Source organism: Lygodium microphyllum, chromosome 22, assembly GCF_053477565.2.
Source record: "Lygodium microphyllum isolate KBCC chromosome 22, Lygodium_microphyllum_v1.1.10, whole genome shotgun sequence".
NCBI lineage: Eukaryota > Viridiplantae > Streptophyta > Polypodiopsida > Schizaeales > Lygodiaceae > Lygodium > Lygodium microphyllum.
In genome coordinates, this window is record NC_141156.1 from 38,750,479 (window position 1) to 38,777,636 (window position 27,158).

The 27,158-nt window shown below is 39.6% G+C and overlaps 1 protein-coding gene across 4 annotated transcripts in view; it reads right to left on the bottom strand.

Annotated features, from left to right (window-relative positions):
• Positions 1-7,012: 7,012 nt before the first annotated feature.
• LOC148017045 (uncharacterized) overlaps positions 7,013-27,158 on the bottom strand; it is a 31,841-nt gene continuing 11,695 nt past the window's right edge. For 3 of the 4 annotated variants that reach the window (XM_087662618.1, XM_087662617.1, XM_087662616.1), the window contains 5 exons: positions 9,410-9,484; positions 9,134-9,310; positions 8,008-8,106; positions 7,688-7,930; positions 7,013-7,597 (listed from right to left, as the gene is read on the bottom strand). In XM_087662618.1, coding sequence (XP_087518744.1) covers positions 7,304-7,597; positions 7,688-7,930; positions 8,008-8,106; positions 9,134-9,310; positions 9,410-9,475 — 879 coding nt within the window. In that variant the 5' untranslated portion in view covers positions 9,476-9,484 and the 3' untranslated portion in view covers positions 7,013-7,303. Of the gene's footprint in view, positions 7,598-7,687; positions 7,931-8,007; positions 8,107-9,133; positions 9,311-9,409; positions 9,485-24,053; positions 24,220-27,158 lie in introns of those variants that run through there. The other variant, XM_087662619.1, reaches the window with a different exon arrangement.

The window sequence follows — 27,158 nt, forward strand, 5'->3', positions numbered from 1 at the left end:
TCCTAACCATATCGTTAAAATATGTAGTGCATTTATTGCGGTAGGGATCACCCCCTTCAGAGTCCCAAGAGATGAAATCGATCCCTTAAGGATTCCAAAACCACAAGGACTGATCATCACTACTTATCCCCCTACCCCCTAGTGATGCTCCTATCCATTATATTGAAGACTCAATAAACGAGGAGGAGTACAATAACCCCTTTGTTTGTTACAATGAAGACATGTAGTGATTTTCAAAGTCTTGAATCTCTTTATCATTGAAATAATCAAGGATGAAGATGTCATCTCTATTCTAGTCAATGCTATCACAAGAGCACAGAGCAAGAAAGCTATAGTAACCGTTGAGGGGCCGACCATAAGCCACTTGTAGGCAAGAAGAATGGTAAGAAAAGATGTACGTTTGTTGATCTTAATTGAAAAGAAAAGGCTAAGCTACTCTATATGGCAAGTTCTTGTCTTGAGTATAGAAAACACAATAATAACATACTAAACTGAGAAGGTTGCTATAGTAAAAGTAGGGGAATATCATTATCCTAAGTAGAAATCAACCACAATAGATAACATCAAGGAATGGGTAAAAGAAATGCACAATGAATTACTAATTGATACAACTTTAGAGACCATCAATCTTCTCCCTAGCCTCTCCATGTTTTGTATATATATTTGCTTGCTCATCCTCTGAACCTTATTAACTCTACTTCTGAACCTCTTCACTTTGGCCAACATATGCATGAGCAAAGCTTACAATCCAGATGATGCAGGGCATCACAAATTCCAATAGCACGAGATAAAACCTAGCATCATCTTGACCCTTACATCCACAAACATCTTGATTCCGCTTGGAGCTCTCACCAAAGGAAGCCTTGCCATATGGCATGCATATAAGAATTAGATGGATGGATTTATCATGTACTATCAACATGTAATCTGCAACCTAGTCTCTCAACCGCACTTACTCTGGGAGCCTTGGGGGTCAACACCTTTTGGGAAGGGGAAAAGCAACATGCTATACTCTCAATGGAGTTTCCCTATATGTGGATCTCAAAACTGCAACTATATTGTCCTATGTATCTTACCTCATCATCACACTCCAATTGCGACCACTAAGAATGCCTTCAATTGTAGACCTACATCAATCGATCAAACTTCATGACTTGGTCAAACCTGATCCAACAAGTGCTTGAGTCTTATGTTCTTTTGGAATTGACCATGTTGGTTAGAACCTTTGCTTGATGATTGACTAATCCACCCTACTCTAATCTGCAAATGAAGAGCTAGAAATGCATTGACCATTACCCAAGTTTCATTCACAATTACAATATTTTTGCTTGTATCCGATCATTGGAATCATCTCATTGAGTGTCATGTAGCCAAAGATCAAACCCAAAGCCTTCACCTTGACCATGACCTTTAAAAGTTTTCCATTAAGAAAGAGAATGATTTAAAAATTAATGTCGTTAAATTTAGGTGTTTACTAATTGAGTTTGCTCCCACTAGCTTTCCCAAGTGAGATGACGATCAAGTCACTCTATTTCTAAACAAGCTACCTTTTATCTATTTTAAATCTGTATAGCATATTATCTCATTGCCTACCTTACCAAACATACATTTTAAGTCTTACATTTTGCATAGTTGTATAACCAAGTCCAAAGGGAGTTTACTTTCTCTCCCCTATGCTCTTCAAGGGGGACCTAGTTTCTTCTTCTTTGAAGAGCAATCATCAAGTCGCAAGAACTCTAAAGATTGGAAGGCATATCATAAAAAGGCAACTCCCTTTTCTACAACAAGCTCCAAACTTCAAAATCTTTTGAAGGGATAGATAATATATACATCGCCAACACCTTGGTCATATAAATGAGGTGTGTTGTTCCAAGGCCAAAGGTGATCCTCCCAAACCTTCACAAAATCCTTCTTAGGCCTTAGGAATACCTAGGAGTAGCCAAGCTAATATCCTTCTGCAGTTGAGGGACATTCTACTCTTGTACCTTATTAAAACCAAGCTTCATCCTTGGAAAGGGTAATAATTCCCTAATTAAGCACTTAACTACAACAATCAACAAATAAATATAACTTGAAATGCACAAATTACCTCAATAATCTCAAACATTGGACACCCTGTTGGCCCCAAAATTGGTGCCCCTTCGGTACTTTTTAACTTGATTGCTATTGGAATGAGTACGAGCTGAGATTCACAATCTCCTTTGATGTTCCTAAAAGCCTCTTTGCTTTAGCAACAATCACCAATCAATTGCCCCTTGATTTTTCACCCAAGATTTGCATAAATGGAACCAACAATTGGCCAAATACTACTCCAAATTACAATGAGTGGACTAGCATCTAAATGTTGTGACCATTACACAAATTTCAAGTGATTCAGTGCACAATGCCTTCATCCATTGGCACAAGTCCCAAGGTGATCATCAAACTCTAATTTTTGCAAAAATTTAGGATTTACAACAGAGATCTCTCTATTATCTACCAAATTTGACAGAGATATACTCAAAATGGTTGAGAAATGCTGAGGATTTTTTAGAATATATTGGAGAAGGTGAGAGAAAGCTAAGATGAGAGAGAAATCAAATTTTCTTCACAAGAAAACCCTAAATTCTGATTGTTGCCTGCTCCAGCCTACATTTTATGCAATCACCTACTACTGCCAAGCACCTCCAAAATGTTGTCATCTAATCAGCATTTCAATTGGCAATCCCTGAAAGGTGACCCCTTGTCTCCTGCGTACTAAGGCCCCCAAATGGATGTCTTTTGCAACAAATTGTTGTTCTTTGATCAGAAAATGGACCAGCAGCTCCCTCCCCCCCCTCTCTCTCTCTCTCTCTCTCTCTCTCTCTCTCTCTCTCTCTCTCTCTCTCTCTCTCAAGCTATAAACCAACTCAATGACTAAGACCCACCAGCCTTCAAAAATGTTTTCTCGATTTGCATAAGCATCTTTTAAAACCCATTATTCAACATTATCCAACCATTTAATTTATATTTAAAATTATCCAACCATTTAATTATGTTTAAAATTAAGTAATCTTTAAAAATAATTTTAATGCTCTTAACTTTATCCAAAATCAAATGTGGCCATTCATAATTAAATTGGCTAGGCCATTTGCAACTTGGAGTAGTCCTTAACCTGTATTAATCCTTAGACTAGCTACTAGTCCCTAGTGTCACCACCGACACTTATTGGTCAAATAATTGTCTTAGGGTTAGAATCAATACCAACTAACCTCCAAAACCCAACTGGCATAACTTATCACAACTTTTGCATTTGATACTAATTTCATCCTCCGAGTCCTTGGCTTACCATGAAATAATTGCCATATGTGCATCATATGTGATAAATCTTGCATATTTGATTAATAACTTAATCAAATGTGATTAGTAATATTAAAGCAACTTAAAATTTCACATCCTCATGATAGACCTCCCCCTTATTCCTACAATCGTCCTTGATTGCATTGCATTGTGCCAAAGAAAAGCATATTACACTGGATTTTCCATTAGGCATCGCAATCACAGCATTGCATACTGTTGTCCAACCATGCTACATGTCTCAAAAATGTTAAAATTTTTCAACCAACATATACATAACATGAAACTAAAAATCAATCCAAAATTATTGCTAGAAACTCATTGAATACATCTGTAACTCATGTTTCTTAACTATTCTAACTATCAACCATAAAAAATGATTAATTTAGCATAAACCATGGCTGAAACTATCAATGGCATTTACTAAAATGTTATTGTCCATGGAACCAGATATAAACCATTGAAAACTGAGCATAATCTGATCACAAACTGTCGTAAATGTGATCCCGAACTGATCACAAACTCATTGTAAACACTAACCAACAATCAAAGCAAAAACTAATGCAAAGCTGATCCCAAAAGTGATCATGAATTCATACCAAACCGATCAAAAAAAAATTCTCAAAATTAAGATAAAATTCATACCAAACTAATGCTAGATTAATGCAAAAAAATAGTCTCAATATCCAGGTGAAACTCATACCCATCTACATACATATCATAGTCACTAGTACACCAAGTAGTGACCTCATGGCAAACATACTGTCAATACAATACCTTGGATGCATGATAAATACATCCGAGATCCACTACATACGAGAGTTGTCCATAACTGGTGGAGTAGATGTGCTACCTCCCTCTTGAGACATCTAAATTTCCTCACAATTATACAAATTTCAAGTGTTGAATTCTACGTCATACGATGCCTTCACCAATTGGCATGGGTCCTGAGGTGACTGTCAAACCCTAATTTTTGCATAACTTTAGGGTTTACAACAGAGATATCTTTGTTGTCCACCAAATTTGGCAAAGATCTGCTCAAAATGGCTAAGAAATATTGAGATCCCCTAAGAATGGATTGGAGAAGGTGAAAGAAAGCGAAGATGAGAGAAAAATGTGATTTTCTTCGCGAGAAAACACTAAATTCTGTCTATGGTCTACTCCAACTTGCATTTGATGTAGTCATCACTACTGCTAGACACCTCCAAAATGCTATTACCTGATTAGTAATGCAATTTCCAACCCCTAGAAGGTGACTCATTGCTCTCTCTCTCTCTCTCTCTCTCTCTCTCTCTCTCTCTCTCTCTCTCTCTCTCTCTCTCTCTCTCCCCCAAGTTGTAAACTAACTGAATGGCTAAGATCCAATCCCCATAACTATTTTCTCGGTTTGCATGGGTATTTTTGTCATCTAATAAATAGCCTTTTAATACCATTTTTTACCATTATCCAACCATTTAATTCATTTTCAAAATTAAATCATCTTAAAATTGATTTTAACCCTTCTAAACGTGCCCAAAATTAAATATACCTATCCATAATTAAATTCACTTAGACTAACATTAATTAAAAATTTAATACTAGTCCCTAGTATCACCACTGACACTTATTAACCAAATATTGTTTCAAGGTCAAATTTGACACTGACTGACGCCTAAAGCCCAACTTATCACAACTTTTACCTTTGATATCCATTGCATCCTCAAGGTCCTTGGTCTACTATCATGAAATAACTACAATGTGCATCACATATACTAAACAACCTTGCACATTTGATTAATTACTTAATCAAATGTTATCAGCAAGATTAAAGTTTCTCAAAATTTCACATCTTCGTGGCACCTTATCCCATCCTATCTACACCTCCTTGCAACCACATGACCCAATGGAGACCCATTGTAACATCCATATGCTAACTATCCCTTCGCCTAAATACCCTCTTTAAAAGTCTTCTTTCTTCCTTCATTGCACAATCATATAGGTTACTTTGCATCTTTAGCTTTGCACAAAAACATCTCAATATTAAGTATCAATATATATGTGGCACAAAATTTTTAAGTCTCTCTTTCCTGGTTGAGCCCTACTTCTTCGACCAACATAGCTTACCCTCTCAACGTTGGGTTTCAAGCACCTTTTGCTACTAGCACAACAAATGTTTCTCCTCACAACTACTCCTATTGAGGTGGTTCTTCTATTTACACATCAATTTTTTTGTACCAATGCCAATTTTAATTACTCTTATATGAACTCTGTGGTTGTAGAGGGGTTTGTTCTTTCTTTTTAGTAAATTCAAGACTCTTATCTTCTACTATCTTTGACATCGCATCAAACAGAGGTGTGGACACATCACTTGAGTAATCTCAAAAAGGTCACCATACAGCTTTCACTACTTACTCATCAATGCCCCTAAAAGATGGATTTGCACTATGGTTTCCTTCATTAGAGCTTTCAATATATTAGAGGAAACTCTCAACATTTTTTCTAAATAAAAAATAAAAAACAAGACAAGAATATTCCATCCCCTTTACTATCATGGCAAGCCCTAGAGCAATCCTTGGCATCATTGGTCGAAGTCTTGGTTCCTTTGGGATGGACCACTCGAGTGAATCAAAAGAAATCCACCAACCTTGGGATCCTAAGATGCCCTCCAACATTTCATTTCAACCATTGTGGTCCAATGCCATGGACTCTCACAAGTGGGACCTTTTGGGTTGGACAAGGCTTGCTTTCAACTCCTTTAGAATCCCATTTAGGTCATAAGATGGAGTGTTTGGTTACAAAATTAGCCTGGAAAACAATTTATAGTTTAAGGCTATCCTCTCAGCTCTCGTACAATCTCTAAAGCTTTTTCTAGACAAAACTTTTACGTGGATACAAACTCTAGTCCAGACCCGTTCTATAAAAGTGGATCCTTAGTCATACTACTTTTTCATCCCTTTCTATCCCTTGTTCTCATCGCTGAGTGCTATTAGCCCTTGTCATCATCACCACAACGCAATTACCAAGGTTTGTTGCTAGGTGTCATTCGCATTAGTCATTGCACGAGATCATCAACCAATTGCCTGGCAATCTACTAGTGTCCTAATATATCATACACCTCATGGCATCATCATTTCTTGCAATCTACAACCCTCGGTGCCTTCATTTCCGCTGCTAGTGCATCTAAAAGTATGAACAGCATTCTCAAATACTTACAATCGAAACAGATGCAAGAGAACAAAAGTACCTCGTCAATCAACCATCCCTCAGTCTATGCTGCAACAGCCTCCATCGGTTGCGTTTTGATATCCATGTACTTCTTTTGTTGGTCATCATCATCCAGGAGGTGGCTATTTTGCTGCCCTGCATGCTCTAAACGCCAAAGTTCTACTACCTTTTGCTGTTCCTACTGCATTTCCTCAACAACATCCGGCATTGATTTTAATGGTCTTGACAATGCCATACGGCAGGCCAAAGAGGAGAAGAACGCCAAATCTGGTACGTGGACCCATAAATAAGAATCCTGACATATAAATACTGCCAACTCAGGCTTTTCTGTGAAAGTGGAATACGTGGACCCATAAAGTCTCATTGTACTCCCTAAAACAGCTCTATTAAGACAGGCGGAATCAAAGGCTTCAAATTGTCACTGTTAAGGTTCAAAGAAGAGCTCACCAACACAGTATACGTTGGCTATCTGTGTTGCACAAAATAGGGCCGCTATTGAACTCTTTCAGATACTCTTCATGATAGAAAATATAAAAACGAAGGGGTTTCTTTTTTTTGTTTTTTGGTTTTGGGGGTTTGGGGTAGGGGTGCGGTGGCACATATATCTTCTCTCCATTAATATCACTTAGAGATCGCAAGGATGAGGAGACCTTGCTTTGTGATCCCTATTACTGGAATTTATAATCAGGCATGTCTTCCACTGCCAAATTATAACAAAGTGAGTCAACCAAGACCAAACAAGGTCTCTTTTTGTTTTAAGGACATGAACTATGTGTATTGAAGCTCAAGTAGCCAAGGCAGATGGCTGTCCATTGTTGCATGGCTGAGACGTTGAGGTGTCTGAATTCAGATTCATGGATGACAGGTTCTGCCATGCCATTGCAGTTCTTATATCATCTTCCCGCATAAGTTTTGCATACTCATCTTTATCAAACTTGGATACATTTCTACCTCCAAAAGCTGTCTCCAGCTTCTCCAAATCAAACAAGCTTTCCATCATCTTATCACTGTCTTCATCCTTTGGGTATACAAATTTCACTTTCTTCTGCGTTTGAGGATCAAGGAAAGGCTTGACAACCTACAATAACAATTCTGAAAGGTTTAGCAAATTCAAATATGAGAAAGCCGATGAACAGCTTAATTACGTTTCTTATTTCTAATTACTTACGTTCCAGAAAGTTTCAAAAATCCTGGGAGGATTGTAAAGAATTGCATAAGCAAGCCTTTCAGGATAATGTTCTTGAAGAATATGTGCTGTTTCCCGAGCTGTCATAACAGGTATCATCGACATGTTCCAACCCTCGAAATCAACAAGCCATACCATTTGTTCCTGGCCGGAAGGCAGATTCATTATGGCATTCTCCATGCAATATACTAAATATCTTATCTGGCCATCCAACTGATTGGTATTCTGTCATGACAAAGACGAACACGTCAGTCTGTAAAGGACAGCTAACTATCTCAGACATCAACTGACAACCTGTATACCTGAACTCCAGGACGCATAACAAGCACAGTCCTTCCATCTTTGTCACAAAAGTTAGCTCGGTAAATCTTCCCGGTTTCTGCTTCTTTTTCAACTTCCTCCTGCAATTCAAGAGCACTAATGTGAAAAAATAGACACTGCTATTTTGTGTAATTATCTTATTTTTCCCCGGAGTCCACTCGCGACAACTGCACACACTGGGATGCTCGCCTACCACTCACCCCCATGCTAGACGTTTCAAAAGGTGATGTGCTAGCAATACAACTATGAAAATTACTAGGCCTTAGACAAGGCGAAACAGCAATTTGATTTTCCACAGGATCTGTAAACAGTGGTTCAATACCACAAGTCAGGACAAGAAACAAAAGATAGTCATCGCTTTGGGTAAAAGGGCGGTGCGGAGGACTATATTTTATTATTAGTGGCTAGTGGCAACAGTTCAATGGCCATTTTGTCATAGTTACAGACAGCCATCCCAACCCATTGCTTGCACGTGCACATACTTTTTACCACACACCCATTCGCCCACCCATGATAAGATCAACATCTGGTGAATATAAAATGTTACTTATGTATACCGTCCAATACCCCCTCCACCCCCCCGCCCCCGTTCCAATCCCCCTCCCTTCCGTTTGCCTGTGCCCATCTCCTTCCTTGTCACCATCCATCTTATCCATCCCGCCCTCATCCCATGTGACCATGCATTTTGTCAAAAGTAAAATTCATTCACACCAATTAGGAGGTTGGCACATAAAAGATTATAAAGTTTTATGATGAGGCCTATACTAAAGTTGCCAATTATAAGGCACCTTCCCTCACAGCCCAAGCCCCAAGAAAATTTGATTGGGGGGTTTTCATGTTTGCTGCTTACTCTAATGAAGCACTGCATAGGCAGAAAACTCTCTCTAAATCCAACACCATAAAGAAATCATTTGCTCAGATTTTTGTATGAGAAGAAAACTAACCATCTTCTGAAGCAATGAATGTGAAGACAACCCCAATTCTAATAGCTGATGATCAATGAAAGGCACTCACAGCTCTATGAATAAGGGATCAAGTTGGGACAACACAAGAAGCGCAGACACAATGACCCATACAGAATAACCATTGACTGAGACAAGAATATACCCATCTAATTTCTTCTGGCTTGTAGTGCTCTCTCCACTTGATAGTTTCCTTCAACATTTTTCGAGACTTTTTTTGACTCCAATTTGTGGCTCTCAAATATCGATAAAGACTTGCATCAGTGCAGAATTGAGCACTTCGGCTAGTCAAGGTGCCAAGAGAGCTACGAAGCTCTTTTAGCTGCATGTAATTAAATATGAGAATTTACAATCCAAAAACAAAAAAGTAATGTAAAATGCAACTATTTACAGAAGGCTCACTTTGCCAATGTTTTCATACCTTGGCCCCCTCCTCTTCCGGAGAAAGAGGTCCACGATGCTTGCTCCCATTCTTCCTCAATGGCATTGTCTAATGCTGCAAATATCATGTCAAGCTGTTATAGAAAGCTGCAAAGAAAGGCAACAATATATGTACATTTCCAACATAACAATCGGTAATAAGTATTCACAGACTTAAGTTGTCTTAATCCTACAAACTTGGAACCCCTACATGCAATAGCTGATCAGAATATTATTGTGCTATCAAGTTGTTTTGTAGAAGCACTCCACAAAGATAACTGTTTAACAGCTTCCATTCACTTCATATGTGTTCCAACAAGACCCATATTTGTAAAGACAAATCATAATCCACTAGTTATAAGAAAATTTTCAGGAATGCAATAAACAAACAATACCAAGGGCACATGTGATGCCTTGAGAAAGATCTGAATAACGAACTTCAGATAAATCAAACCAACATGCAGTACTATTAAACAAAGTAAATTATAAGAACGCAACAACTTTAGTTTCTGCCTAACTGTTGCACACAAAATCAAAAAACAATCTGACAATTGTCAGTGGTGCGTGTTAGAGCCTTAAAGCACTGATGGACCTGCCCACATTCGGCACAACTCTCGCAATGTCTTGGACCAACCAAAAGACAGTTCCAAAGATGAATCATATACCAGTGACATAACCCCCCTCTTGAAAGATGGCAAGTGTTCTTGATTGCATCTGAGTACGACTGTAACATGGCAGGCATATATTGGCAATACATGCAACCAAGTGCTCCACACAACATCTGCAATTATTATGGTCACATGCACGCATTCCAAATAAGAAATTAAGATGCGCTGAACAAACAGTTTCCACTATGGTAGTCATAGCTGCAGCACCCATACGAACTGTTACAACTAGAATGTCATGACCACTCATCATAGAAGCCACAAACTAGATATGCTACCAGCCAACAGTATGTCAGATGAGCATATAGCATCACCAAGCAACTTCTAGATATTGAAGCCAATTTGTTTATCTCGAAGCTCACCAGGCAATGCTCCAAATCTGCACTGCATCGTACCTATCCCAGCCACAATCAAAGTTCACTGGTAATGTTACCACAACTAAGGTGAATCTGCTCAATGACCCTCTTTCATCCGCTTCATGTCCATCAGTGAATAGTCCTAAAACTTCACTGATAGCAACATGAAACTTTACCTCTGGTCTTTCTTTCCTTATGTACCAATATTTGTTAAGGACCCAAGATCTCATCCAAATCCTCAGCCTCTAGCTCCATCTCATCCAGCATATTTACTAGCACATCTCCATGAAAAGCTCGAAGAAGAATCACATGGGATACATTATGAATCTTCCGATGATCCAGTAGCTTCAGCTGGTGAGCCACATCAACGATCTTTTTTGTCACAAAAAAAAATGCCCATAATATCCCATGCTTAGTTTAGGAAGTAGGCACTATTTTCACTTCATCTTCTTAAGCCTTGCCTTTGCAAAGCACAAAACACCCAATCACCCTTGGCAGACTTCGCATGTCTGCAGTTACAGTCTATTGCTCTCTTATGCATTTCCTATAATCTTTGAAGAGCTTGTTTTACTTTCTTATACCCTTGATCAATACTTTCAATGTATTTATCTACCTCAAAAATTGTATCCTTTGTATACAAAATAGGTGCAAACTTCTTACCACCTTCAACTATCTATCTCAAAGGGAGCCTTGCTAGTGGAACTATGAACAGTGCCCACTAGTGGAAGAAAATGTTCCCACATGGTTTTATGCTTTGGGGCATAACACTTCAGAACTATAACAGGAGAGAATTGCTTCTTCTCACTATCATCTACCTATGGATGAAAGCCTTCTCCAAAACAAACTTGTCATTTTTGGATCTCTACCACTAATGACAAACTCTGGTACCATGATACTCGAATATGTATAACAACTTTGCCAATGATTTGCTTTCATGTTCTTCATCACTTGATTAAAGTCTACTTACTGAACACAACACATGATAGTCCAAATGCCATTATTCCTTGTAAGTGTCCTAGGAAGATCATAGATAAAATCCACAGCTACGTTCTCCCACCACGATATGTTTGGAATAGGCAACAAATGTAGCAACCTTAGTGACTTCTGTCAGTCATACTTAACCTTCTGACATTCAATGCATGTACACACAAAAGCTTCAGCATTACACTTCAAAGCAAGCCAATAAAAGAAAGACTCCATCGCTTTCATCATTGCATCTAGAAGTGGAACATGGACAAGAGATTGGTCCATCTCATATGCTTCTCAGACCTTTGTCTAAGTGAGAGAATATCTCAAAGTCTAAGGATCAATCTGGACAATGAGATCAAAACCTAACATGTACTATTTCCACATAGAAAGAACATGAATGACTACTAGAAGCTCTTTCTCATAAGCTCACAATTTTCTTTGAGCACCCTACAAAACTCTACTCTCTTAGGCCACCATGCAACCATCTTGCATGAGAAATGCACCAATGCTATTCCCACATATATCACACAATACCACAAGACCTATTCAGAGATCAAGCAAATCAAAAGTGGATTCAAAGTAAGCTTTTCCTTCAATTGATTGAAAGTTGCAATCCCTTTTTCGGCCAATTTGAAAGGCACTCCCTTCTATTGCAAAGCATCATGTAAATTCCACAAATCTAGCTAATTACGAACTATCTTCACTTTGATTGGATCTACCCTACAACCATCCTTAGACACTATGTGCCCCAAGAAAATGAATCTCTTCCAAGAAAAACTCACTCTATTTGAAATTAATGACCGACTTGTGCTTGAGACATTCTCTAAAAGACTACAGCTAGTGCTTCCTATGATCCTTCTCATTCTTTAAATAAAGAACGATATAACACAGCACTGGAACTGGTAAACGCAGCAATGCAACTGCCTAAAGATGATGGCAGCTGATCACCAGCAGCAATGGAAGGCTCGGCAACAACTGTAGACCATGTAGCAACAATCACTGGGGGCTGGAGCTAGTGAAATAGGGCTGATGATTGAAACCTGCAAAACAAGGGATGGATCGAATGGTGGGTAGCTTGACTACTTATAGACGTAGAAGGATCCTCCTAAATTAGGGTTTGGCTTATGGGAGAAAGAAACTCTCTAGGACCACACACCATTTAATGGAACTTTTACAAAGATGGTCATCATCATGCAATGCAAAGGAAAGATATAACACAGGAGGGAGGCCGATGTCAAAGACAAATGCCACAGCCTATAGGCTATCAATGAGAGGTAGCAATCCCCTCTCAACCATGGATGCCAACGTCGAAGGAGGAAGAGAAACCCGATGTTGATCTTTGCGTGGTACCAAGAACCATGAAGAATCTAATGATGAAGGTAGACCTGTCACAACTTAGTTAAAATGGCCAAAATTGAATCAGTTATCTATTGGTGGAACATGTTCATACTCGATCTCAAGAGGGGGCTCCTATGCTGACCAATTAGCATAGGCAAGCTTGAATCTCAACCTCGGGAGAGCGTCGTGCTAGTTGAGAGGTGCCAAGATAAAAATCCACCGTGCAAACATATCTAATGGATGAAGAAGAAAGACCTGACCCTCCCCAACTAGAAGAGTAGGGAAAGGTCGGCTACCAAGACAATTGAGATGTACCCGTACTCGAGCGCGGGAAAGGCCTCCAATGTTGACTAAGTGTCATAGGCATGAGTTTAGGTAGGTGTAATAAACTAAATATAATAAGTGATAAGTTAGTGGCCATGTGAGTATCATAATGACCACCAACGTGCTAAGTGTAGACGTGCAGACCCATCTAGCCAGGCGGTCCATCATCAATGTCTGCACGTGTTGAGCTTGCCATCTCAATACTCCCCCTCAAGCTCAACTCTATCTCTGCAACTCCAAGTAAGCTTTAGAACTTCCGAAGCTTCTCTGCACCCAATGCCTTTGTGAAGATGTCAGCTACCTGATCTTGTGTGCTGACATATATCAAGTCAAAAAAAGAAAACAAACTAGGAGTGTAGAAAATGATGGTTAAATAATTTAAAAAAACAAAACTAAAACAAAAGAAAGATAGCTGCCAAGAGAAGAAAGATTCCCAAGTCGTGATCTCAGGAGAAAAGATACTATCTTCATCTCCATGCTCATACAAGCAATGCTCGCCAAGGCAAGAACCGAAAAACAAACCTTTAGCCCAAGCAATGTTAGTCCTAACTAAAATACAAAACATAGCATGAAAATATCACTAAAGAAATCAGCATACCAAATGTTTCATATTAAGATGCTTTGGTCGTTGTGAGAGTGAGATACAATAAAACTAAATGTAAGAAGTGTGCAATGGAAGACTTGAAAAAGTATGGCTAAGCCTAAAGAAAACTAGCCTAAAGTTCCTAAGGATGATATAGGATGCCTAAGAAACTAGCCTAGGGGAAGATAATCACTGAACCTGTCAAAGATGCCATAAGACACTAATTGAGAGGGAGATCCAAGATCCACTGCACCAGTGGCCAGCCACTGATGAATATAGATTAGGTGAAGAGAAAAGGTCAATTTTTCATAGTCACAAAATAAACTAGGGGGCGAAGAAATTGCAGTACCTCCCTATGAAAGAACTCCTCTCAACCTCCTTGGAGTGGCACTACCACTGCCAAAAGGGGCTAAGATTGGTTTAGGATTGATTTAGGAATGGGTCTAAGACACTTGGCCTTTGAGTGGCAATTGTCATCTACATAGCCGGGTTTCTAGCAAAATGTACAAAACCTTTTCTTTTTAGGCAAGAAGTGCCAAGAGAATCTTTGTAAAGAAGTGAGTGTACAATTCTCTTTTTCCTTCAAAGAAGGAGACTTACCATGAGCATTGGAGCATGGTCCGTGTTTAGGGTCGATTGGGGAAGAGGGACTTGGAACTAAATGTGGAGGTGGTTCCTTCTACTTTTAAGATTTTCTTTCCGATGAAAACAAAAGCTCCTTGTTTGGTTCAAAGGAGGAGGTAACTCATCAGCACAAGATGGGGATTCATGTGTTTGAGTAACCGAGAAGGGTAGTACAGTGTGCAAGAGGAAAATTCCCCACACACCAGGACCAGAGAATAGAGAAAAAAGCACTTGTGGGTGTGTGAAAGGCACAATGTTAAGGGGTGGCATTCCTATTAACAATGTATTAGGGGTGCAAAGTAGTATACTTTTTTAAGTGTCTAGTGATCACCTAAAACCTTGATGTGCATCAAAGACAATGTGTGCTAAGATTGGGAAGTCTCTCTTTGACAAAGTGATGAATGTATTTCAATGTGTTTCGTGCATGCATGAAATATTGGGTTCCGTGCCACTACAATGACACCCTGACTGTCAGTAAACAAAGAAATAGGCTCCTTAACAGATACATCAAGATCAATCAATAAACGTCTCATCCATACACATTCAACTATAGCAATAAAAGTTGCATTGTATTCAGCTTCACAAAAGACGATATGGCAACAATTGATTATTTCTTGCTAAGCCAAGAAATACAAGAAGAGCCAAGAAAGAAACAATTTTCACTTATAGAGTGACGAGAATCAAAATCTCCAACCCAATTGAAATCAGTGTAAGCATGTAACTGCAGTGTCCCCCTCCCCCCCCCCAACATAAAGCAATCCAAGAGCCCTAGTGCCTTGCAAGTAATGAAAAACATACTTCACAGCTTGCCAATGTGACATGCATGGGCTATGCATATATCTACTCAAGGCTGAAACTACAAACTGAATATCTAGTCTTGTGTTGCATAAATAAATAAGGCAACCAATTGCTAGAGCATATGTATGGATATCAAACATACCGTTGTCATCATGCAAAGACAGCTTAAGTCCATTCTCCATTGGTGTGCTTACTAGCTTGCAATCTTGGAAGCCAAATCTCTCAAGGAGTTTACCAATATATCTGGACTATAACAATCCAATGCCTCTAGTATCATGAATAAACCAAATGCCCAAATAGTAATGCAAAGACCCCAAATCTACCATATCAAAGTTTGCTGCAAACTTTTCTTAAATGCTGAAATTTGACCAGCATGTGGCCCTATGAGCAGAAGATCATCCACATAAAGATAAATAACCAGCAAGGATTCCCCCTCTTTGCATACCTAAAGAGTAGACTCTGATGGGTTGTAATGAAACCTTGGCTGAATAGGAAGGCATCAATTTCGGCATACCAAGCTCGTGGAGCTTGTTTCAAATCATACAAAGCCTTTTCCAGCTTGCATACCAAGTATTCGGATCCTTTAACTGCAAAACACATGGGCTGCTGAACATACACTTCTTCTTGAAGTTCCCCATGTAAAAATGCAGTTTTAATGTCAAGATGGTGCACAATCCAACCATAATGGGCAGCCAATGCAACCATGCACCTAATAGTGGACATACGGGATGTAGGAGCAAATGTTTCCTCATAATCAATGCCTTTCTTTTGCACATAGCCTTTTGCCATAAGCATGGCCTTGTACTTATCAATGGATCCATCTTCTTTTCGTTTCAACTTATAAACCCATTTAGTACCAATGGCTTTCTTTCCAAGAGGCCATAACTAAATCCCCTGTTTGATTCTTTATGATAAGAGTCATATTCAGCTCGCATTGCTGCCATCCAATGCACACTTTGTCGTGCATCCTTAAAATAACCAAACTCATCATCATCAAGTGTATTTGCTGTCATAACAAACTCCATAGCATTAGCATCATCATGCAGACGCGTTTGTCTTCGAGTACGACCATCAAGAGGAGCATCCAAATGACTATCTTGTAGAGTCTACAAGTGCCATCTAGATATATGTCTAGCCTCCTGAATATGTATATGCTCTTGATGAACCTCATATTCAACATCTTGTTGAATATTCAGATCAGCCATAAGCTGAATTTCTGCATTATTTAAAGAGCAGCTAGCTGGATATTTTGGTTATTTAATGAAGCTCCAATTGTATCATCAAAAGAGATAGGCAACAGTCCTTCAAACACATCTTTTGCAGCCTAATATGTGTCAAAACCAACAAGAGATAATTTTGATTTTTCATCAAAAATCACATCTCTATTGACAAAAACTTTCGTGGAAACACGATCATACAATCTATACCCTTTGCTTTCACTATTGTACCCCACAAATATGCACTTGACAGCCTTATTGTGCAACCTTTTTCTCAGTACTTTGGAGACCAACTGAGGGTTTACGGCTGTTCCAAACCTCAAAAGGGGTAATATTTTTCAATGCCTTAGTAGGGAACCTATTCAAAACATGACAAGCACGCATAATTGCTTCCATCCAAAATCCATGTGGCAATGTTTTAGCTTTCAGCATACACCTGGCCATCTCCATAAGTGACCGATTCTTCCTTTCTACAATCCCATTCTACTATGGAGTACATGCAGTAGTATATTGATGTGCAATGCCTTTTTGCATCAAAATTCTATTCAACAACAAAGGCATATATTCTCCCCCTTGGTTCGAATGAAGTCTTAATCTAATAGCCAAATTGATTTTCCACAAAGTGCAATCAAAGCCAAAAATGCATCACACACTTCTGATTTTTTAACCAATGAATAAACCCAACAAAAAAAGCGTGTAAAGTTATCAATGAAGGTGACAAGGTAATAGCATCCACCCAATGACTTTGTCTACATGGGTCCACACACATCTGAATGCACAATCTGCAACCTGACTGTAGCTTTAAAAGCAAAATCACGAAGAAAATAAAATCAATGCATTTTTCCCAAAATGCATCCCTTACAAATATGCTTGAGAGGTCTCTCCAAGAGAAGTAAGCCTTCCAACATCTGAGTACGCTACAAAAGCATCAAATTGCCATAGTTCACAGGCCTCATACGAGCATACCATAACTCTGCTTGTGACATAGCAGGATTAATAGAAGATGCCAAATAAACTGACTGATCAACTGGATAAGTATCTAACTCATAAAGTCCATGACATAATGTGCCAATGAGTACCAAAGTAAAGAATTCCTTATCCTTGACCATGTATTTATCATCATCTAAAGTGACTTGCATTCCACATTTTGCTAAAGAAGAAATGGACAACAAATTCTTCTTTATCCCTGGCATATATAAAGCATCCTGCAAACGGAGAGAGAAGCCATCAATGGCTTTCAAAACAATCTCTCCAACTCCTCTAACAAGATAAGATGCATTGTTGGCACATTGCACTGATTTGCCAATTGGAGTTGCAACAACAGAAGTAAACAAATCCCTATGGGATGTAATGTGCTTAGAAGCACCACTGTTAAAGAACCAAGTGCTAGCATTCTCTGTAGAGTTGAATGCTCTATCTACCTAAGAAGAATCATAACTGCAAGTATAAAAACAATGATGAACGACGCGAACTCTGTAGCAATAGTAGTACAAAGTGCATCTGAAACTAACATCCCAGACTCCTTTTTCTCCTTGGTAATGCGTTTCTTGTGATATAATGACCTGGCTTCTCACAGTAATGGCCCTTACCCTTCTTGGCTTGTGTGCCCCCTACTTCTTGTTGTTCTGTGAAGCTCCAAAACTTCCAAAACTCTGCGGAGCATTCTTGGACTAATTGCCCTTCCCCTTCTATCTCGCCATAAAAGCTTGTTCAGAAGCTAAAACATCCAACCCACTATTCTTCCTTGTTCGTTCTTCTAGCCATAAGCTAACCAACTAAAGAAAAGTAAGTGGCTGCGTAGAAATCTGTTGGAAAATGGCAGCCCGCTATGAAGGAGAGAAAAGAGAGACAATGAGAGTGTGCTAAAGCAAAATAGTAGAGTGTACTTGCTAAACTAAAAGAATGAGACTGAAAGGTACAAGATAGGTCTAAAATAGACCTAGCTCTAACTCAACTAGAGTTAACTAAGTCTAACTCTAACTATAAGAGTGGTGACACAACTTATAACTTTAGTTGTATTCACACTAAGAACTAAAAAAGAACTAAAGACTAAAACATTAGGCACTATCTATAAAATTGGCAAATTCTAATATCCCCTTGCAGTGCCAATGCACAAGAATGATCAATCACCAAAGGGAAGCAAGTTTAAGAACTCGCGAAAAGTCTCAAACTTCTCACGAGATAGTGCCTTAGTGAAAATGTCTGCAACATTTTTCTATGCAGGAATATACATCAAGCTGATCTCTCCTATATAGCATCTCTCTTTGACATAATGGTAATGCATCTTAATATGTTTCGTGCAAGCATGAAATACAGAATTTTGTGCCACTATAATAGCACTCTGATTGTCAAAAAGAATAAGTATACGACCCTCCAATGGTAAATGTAAATCAACCAACAATCTGCACAACCATACACATTTCACTATTGCCGTGAAGACTTCCCTCTACTTAGCCTCACAAGACGAGGTTGCCACTGTAGGTTGTTTCTTGCTTAGCCATGAAATGCATAGACAGCCCAAAGAGAAATAGTGTCCACTAGTACACTACCTAGTGTCTGCATCACCAGCCTAATCTTAATCACTATAAGCCCCCCGGGAAATAATAATGAATGTGACTCAGTACCTTGCAAGTATCTAAAGATCCGCTTAACAACTTGCTAATATGTAGTCTATGGGCTATGCATATACCTACTCACCTAAGATATTCCATTTAAAACCGATCATGTGAAAATGCAACATTTTTAACAAATATGACATCCCTACTAACAAAAACTCTCTTTGTGCGTGGGTTATACAAGCGATGGCCCTTATTTTCCGAACTGTAGCTCGTAAATATGCATTTTAAAACCTTGTCATCAAGATTTCCACGAAGCTCTTCTGGAACATGTGCATAGGCTATGCAACCAAACACCTGAAAGTAGTCAACCTTGGGTTTCTTGCCATACCAAGCTTCAAACAAGGTGATTGTCTTTAGTGCCTTAGTGGGTGCACAATTCAACACATGATTTGCACATTGAAGGCCTTCTAACCAAAATTTATGAGACAACCCCTTGTTTTTGAGCATATAACGAGTCATCTCCATAAGAGTGTGATTCTTCCTTTCAGCAACACCATTCTATTGAGGAGTCATTCTAACAATGGCTTCATATGTAATGACATGATCGATTAAATATGTCTCAAAAGCACGAGACATGTACCCCCCCTCCCAAAAATCCGTACGAAGTGTCTACACTTTCAAGTTAATTTCAACCTCAATCTTTGCAACAAGATGTTTAAAATGCATAAACACATCAGATTTTTCTTTCAATCCATACACCCATGTATATTGAGAGTAGTCATCAATAAATGCAACAAAGTAAAGGTGACTTCCAAGTAGACATGTCCTCATGGGACCATAAACATCAGAGTGAATAAGCTACAATTTCCGGACAGCATGCAATGCATCATCCTTTTTTAAGGCAAATCTATGCATCTTGCCCAAAATACATCCCTCGTATGCATGAGGAGATGGAGTCTCTACTAGAGGCAATGCATCTACCATATGACACCTCTAAAGGGTCATCAAACTCCCAAAACTCATATGTCCATAGTGGGCATGCCATAGCTCTGCATTCTACATAGTGGACAATAGAGTAGTGACTGCCAGAGCATCATGAGGCTATGCATCATAGGTATCCAACAAAAATAAGCCCTTATACAAGGTCCCAAACAGCTTGAGTGCATAATCCATCTCCCTATCTCTGACAATGCATTTGTCATCCTCAAAGATGATCTAAAAGCCATGCTTGTTAAAAGCAGAGATAGACAACAAGTTCTTTGTAATGCCAGGCATAAACAAGACATCTAGAAGCACGAAGTCAAAACCATCCCAATGCCACAAACATCATAACTACTTATGTTCACACATGTAACATGCTTCCCAACAAGGGTTGAATGCAAAGAAGAAAACAAACACTTCTTAGAACTAATGTGCAAAGAGTAGTGACTGCTAAGGCATCATGAGACTGTCTGTCATATGTATCCAACAAAAAATAGACCCTTATGTAGGGTGTCGGACAGCCTAAGTGCATAATCCATCTCTCTGTCTCTAACAATGCATTTGTCATCCTCAAAGATGACATGAAAGCCATGCTTATTAGAAGCAGAGATAAACAACAAGTTCTTTGTAATGCCAGGTACAAACAAGACATCTAGAAGTATGAAATCACAACCATCTGCAACAGTAATAGTGACTGTCCCAATGCCACATACATCATAACTGCTGCTGTTCGCACATGTAACACACTTCCCAGCAGGGGCTGAATGCAAAGGGGTAAACAAACACTTCCTAGAAGTGTTGTACTTTGATGCCCCACTATCAAAATACCATGTTTGTTGTGTTTAAGCAGCATATCGAATCAGCCATTGAACAATCATAATTGCAAGTCAAAAATGCATAGTCCTCCTCCACAAAGTTAACAATGCACAGCTGTACCACATCTACCTCGTAATGCGTACCCTCAAAAGAACAAATTACAACAACTTAATGCCGATTCTTATCAAAATTTATTGAATTTTCAAAAAAAAATTCTATTCAATCTGACAGTAACAAGAATTAAATACTGCTATACCGCTTGTTTGCTGCATTGGAATGCATATCAAGTAAAAGTCCCAATTTTCTTTCTAAAATTTCAAAGAAATCGATGAAGTTTGTACCTTACAACTCGAATTTCTGCAATAATGTTACCTTCAGGTGCATGTCAATAGCAAACAACAGCCTCGTAATGTGTGTTGGAGCCTCTGGGACAAAAAGCCCCGAATTTCTTGAATCATAGACACGTACTGAAAAAATTGTTGAACACAAGACAAAAGAGAGAAAACAGAAGAACACTTCAAAGAAAAAAAACTCAACTCAGGAAATGAAATCGATATACCAAACACGAGAATGACGTGTATAATAGTGAGTCACTAGCTCCTAGGTACTTGCACCAACTCCCTCTCTCCATAGAACTTGTAGGTGATGATAATCTGAATGAAGAGGGAACCGGATATATAAAGAAGAAAACAATGCCAAAGTAGGGGCAGTTTGGCCAACAAATGTTGATGAAATTGTGCGAAGTCGGCATCTCCAATGAAGATTCACACGTAGGATTGCAAATTAGGCAAAAGCCCCAAAATTTTTTGTGAGGATATCAAATAAGTTGAGAAATTTCTTCGAATTGGTTGTCAATTTGAACTCGAGGAGCGAAATTTGACAAAAGCCCCAAATTTTGGGCAACACGAACTAAGATTCGGAAAGAGATGGCCAAAACGGATGTGAAATTGCAGAAATTGTGAAAAAACCCTGAATCTAAAAATTAGGGTTTTTGCACTTCTTAGGGTTTTGCGGAAAATCACAGGCACGACTGAGCATATGGCGGACAGAGATGAGAAAATAAGGGACATAGCTGACAAAACAGCAACTCCCCCAAAACAATAGCTCCTCGGGCTGCGTGCGGGACCGCACGTAGTATTGCATGCAGGCTAAAAACAGCAACATCTCGTCCTTCTCTTCCTCGAATAGAGAGCTGGCTGAAAGCAACAAGACCTTAGGTGGGGTGGCACCGGTTGACAGTGGCTGAACGAAATCCGTACATAGAACCTACTCTAATACCAAATGTTGAAAAATGATAGCCAGCTATGGAGGAGAGAAAAGAGAGACAGTGAGAGTGTGTTGAAGCAAAAGAGTGGAGTGTATTGCTAAGCTGAAAGAATGAGAATGAAAGGTACAAGATAGGTCTAAGATAGACCTAGCTCTAACTCAACTAGAGTTAACTAACTCTAACTCTAACTCTAAGAGTGGTGACACAACTTGTAGCTTTAGCAATGTTCACACTAAGAACTAAAAAAGAACTGAAGACTAAAACATTGGGCACTGCCCATAGGCAAAGAGTTCAAAGTCATAGAAATCGTCTGAGCATCTAAATAATACTCATCTACATTCATCAACTACTCGCATAAGTCCTGAATTTTATTAAGGTGATCTTGCATAGCATCACCTTCTTCCATCTTCACATTTTCAAGCTCCTTCGAAAAAGAAATGAGAGTATCATTTTTTCCAGTAAACATATGCTCAATTGTAAGCCATGCTACTCATGAAGTAGCAGACAACGGATATGCAAGATTATAGACCGCTGAACTGCCAATGCAATAAGTAACAATGCTTGGGCATCCCTAGTGTCCCAAGCCTTTCAAGCAACTGTTCTTTGGGGTGGTGGCTGAACGGGAGCTTGCCTTTGACCACAACCTCCTTGTGGAGGAATTGCAAGAGCCATATCACCAAAACCTACTTCTTCCCCACTGACATAATTCCAAAGATTTTTTGCAACAAGCACATTCTTCATCATGAAGGACCACACAAAATAGTTGTTGCCATACAATCTATTCTCTTTTGATACATAAGTGAAGACATCACTCTATCCTTGATTTGCCATGATAAATGTCACTCTCCCAAATGTACAAGAGTGATAACAAAAGCTGGCCTGACCTGGAAATCTGCAAATTTCAAGAAATTACAGCAAATGCCAAGCGGTAATCAACTAAATCGTGTTATACTTGACCAGTACTACCTCAATGTGCTGAATTTTTTTCATATTACAGTAAGCAACATGCTGCCCAATGCAAAAAGAGTGCTCAGCAGCACTAAAAACACAAAAGTCCCAAAATTTGACCATCAAATGTGCAAGATTTTAGTCAATTTCAAACTGAACCCTCAAAACATATACCAATATCTACCAAAGACACAAAAGCCCCAAATTTACTGACCCAAATGCTTGCAAATTTCTCCAATTTGTGCACTGAAGCACTCACTGAATTAGAAATTGACCTTTCCTTGCAAAAGCCCTTTGCTTTGGCTCTAATATTCTGAATAAAATAATAAAATATACATGTGGCAGCTGAAGACGAGCCAAAAGGATGCTTAAGTGGCAGTCGACTGTATACTTACTGCGCAGAAACCAGGGTGAGTGACATGGCAAGGCGTATCGCAAACAATTGGTGGAGCTGCTGGCGGAGCTGCCCACTGGCGAGCTAAGCTGCTACTGGCGGGTGGAGCCTTTGCAAGCGGGCAGACTGCACGCGGCGCAATCTACAGGACTGGCAGGCTGGCACTGCAGGCGGATGGAGCTGCAGGAGGCGGGTGGACTGCAAGCGGCACTGGCAAGATGGCACAGCCGCTTGTGGAGTTGGCAGCAGCTGGCGGGCATGCACCGCTGGGAGCTGTGGACTACAAGGCAGCCAATAGATGGCTGCAGGGTGGCAACCTGGCTGAGCTGGTAGGCAAAGCTGCAGGGTGGCCAAGGTGGCTCTTGGCTTTGATACAACTTGTTGGTGATAAACAGGATGAGAGAGAGTAGCTCAACTCAGCTGGAGATAGTGAACAGCAATAGAGAGAGAGTGTGTGGTCACAGCTCGACACTTGATTGATTGAAAGTGAAGTACCAAAGTACAAAGTACAACCCTTAGACTTTAGGGTTGTTTAAGTGACTTAAAGTGCGTTCACACACAAATGTGCGTAATGTGAGGTAAGTGACCAAAATGTGTAACATAAAAAAACAGATGAGGAATAATGTAACCAGGGGAAAAAACCTCTCTTACGGAGAGTAAAAAGTGCCCTGGTGTCCTATGTGCGGATCACTAACACTCCTATGTGAGCATAGGCATGAGAAAAATCCGACATTATTGTTGATTCCTACATAACAAAAGGAGCAATATAAACAAAATTAAACTCACACAAAAATGGATTATACAAACCTGCTACTAGGCTTGATTGTGAAAAGTCTGAACTTTTGACTGAGTCTTGGCTGGATAGTATGTTCTCAACTAAGAGGTGCTCGGTCTCGTCAGTAGGGTGCTCCAATTGAGATGCACTTTGTGAAGGAATATCAAACGAGAAGAATTGGGCCTCCTCGAGTGATCCCTATAAGAAAGGTTAGTAGAAAGAGCATCATCCTCAAATCAAAACCATAATGCCTCCTCGACGCCTCCGTTGAAGGTTCGCTAGAGAAAGCATTAGAGGATCCAACAATGGAGTCATTTAAGCCATCGCCAATCAATTATGTATCATTTGTGTATCTCCCACAAAACCAAGCTCTCTACAATAGCCATAGGATATTTTTTAAGAGAGCATCAGCTCTAATACCATGTGAAGATATGCTAGAGTTTGCACAAAAGAAACACAGAATGTATGAATATAGTTGAAACACAATAACGCAATAAACACAAACCCTAAACGTGAAATGCAAAATGCAAATCGCAAAAACACAAACACAAATAGAGAAGAAAAAGAACTCTAAAGTGAATGAATCAACGTTATAAATGAATGAGAGAATGTGCAAAGTGCTTAAGGGCAAAGCTGTCCAACAACGGGTGGCTCTCATGGGAGCAGGCGCAAGGAGGTATCAATGTGTGCCATCTACCAAAGACAAATATTAAGTGCAGTACCACTAGTCGGAGTAGAGGTTGATGAAGAAAGGTGCTGAAAACACAAAAACGACCTATTTAGATGCAAATGCAAATCAAGCCCATGCTAGAAATGAAAGGGCAGTAGGCTGGAAACTAGAACACAACAATCTTTGGGGCTAGAACTAGTAAATGCAGCAATGTAACCACTTGTTGATGATGGCAAGTGATCACTAGCAATACTGGAAGGCTGAGTGACACTCACCATGGTTGGCCAATCTACACATGGATGCCAAAAGTGCCTATCTAAATGGTTATCTGGAGGAGTAAGTCTATGCAACGCAACCATTCGAATCTTCTACTAACCATAATTACCATTGCCTTTTGTAAGACAACCCCAAAACTCAAGTCAATTAATGAATTTTAACCATTCTTCAAAACCAAGAGCGGTTCGAGAGCGTTTCAGTGTCCCACATGTAGACCCTAATTTGGGAGGCCCCAAACTTTCTATAAATAGATAGCATGCCCTCCCACTCAGTCCAATCTCGTTTTTGTAGGCTTCAAGTGCTAGAGCTTCGCACCCAGACTCCATTCGTAGATGGCATCTCAACCAAAGTTGCCAAACACAGTCTACACCCATTTGGCGCATGTTTCTAGCCTCTACCTCACAACCCCACCTCCTACTACTGTTGCCAATCCTAACAAAGGCTATGTTTGCAATAGGTTGCATTTGCGGCTGGCGGTAGCTTTGCAGGCAGCACTTACTACTCCTATGCCTTCTCTTGCTAGTGACGACATCATCCAAGGCGCTTTTTAGGCGGCATTTACCATTCCTATGCTTCTCTAGCTAGTGGTGACATCATCCAAGGCTATGTTTGTATCCAAGAGGCTGCATTTTGATCTCCTCAGCTGGCATCATCATCTTTCTCTACGTTTACGTCATCTTGGTGCTCTCCTGCCTATCACCCCAACTTATGGAGGCTGCATTTGCTGATTTTCTCTCTCCTCTGCCTATCCAACATTGTTCTAGCATCCACATTACTACGTTTACTATTGCCAAACATCTTCAGAGGTTGGCTTGTTGCGTTTTGGGATCTATTGGAGAACGACGCACTCTCCAATCCATTACCTTTGCCTCAATTCTCGAGACACAAGAGTTCAGGGTACAATATTTATTCTACACATTGTATTTGTTACATAAGTATTATATTATTCAAGTTCATCCATTCTAGATTATTCACTGTGTTCATTTGTCTTTGAGTTACCCTAATTCTAACTATGTTCTATTATCAATTTGTGCTTTGTTGTACAATTGTATTTGTGTATTTTCGTTTAGGGCATTTCTTCACTACCTCCCATCCCTCTTCTACTTAGTTTCGACAGGCCATCTCTAGAAATTGTTTGGCCTCTGTTCCATTGCAATCTCACATACCTTCTCCAACACCACCGGCAGTCCTTCCTTTGTTATCAAACACTTCGGAGGCCATGATCCATGAGTCAAATGGGCGATTCATGAGGGGCTTCAAAGGGGGATCCTATTTCTCCATCTTTGGAGAGAGATCCGCTTCCTCTAGTTTAGAGTGGTCACTACTTATCGTGCAGTCCTTAACATACCTTGGCATAAAAGCCTTTGCATTCTTCATCTTTCCTTTGATGGGGTGGTCAACATCGGAGCTACTATCTCATCTATTGATACCTAGGTCTATAATTTCTACCTAGGTTGTGTCAGAAGTGGAGCAACAATGGAAGTGTTAAGATATGTTGCAATAAACTATTGAAATGCAAGACAAAAGAGAAAGGGAAAGAAAGAACACTGAAGAACACAATACAGATGAGAACTCAGATGTATGCTCGGGAAATGGAATCCATATATCCAACAAGAGACAATTGCATACAACAATGAATCATTGGCTGCATGGACACCCGCACTAGCTCCTCTCTCCACGGAGTCTCCACACGTGTGATGGCCAATGAGTGTCTGCGTGAGGAGGAGGGGCTTGAATATATAGGACAAAAGTATATCCTCAATATGATCAGATTGGCCAACATTTAATGCTGGTCAGCCAGCAATAAATGTTAAATATGACCAAAATAAAGACTACAAAAAATGCCTAAAATATCCTAAATAATGTGCCCAACCACTGCATGCACAAACTCACACGTGAGCTGACATGTCCGCTAACACCCTCTCTCAAATCATGGTGATCTAATACAATACGATGGTGCAATGAGAGTGAATCATAAACCATACAACATAGAATCACCGAGTAAAACCATGGATACCCAAGCAGTGGGTAATCAAGCCACCACCAAGGTGCCTCGAAAAGAACCTGATGTCGAAGTCAATCGTGCCAACGCCGGAAAATAGAGAAGATCATAGCATATCTCTATGTTGGTCCCAATGTCTTTCAGTAGCATACATGACATCCTATCAAAAATGCCTCTGGAACATACGTG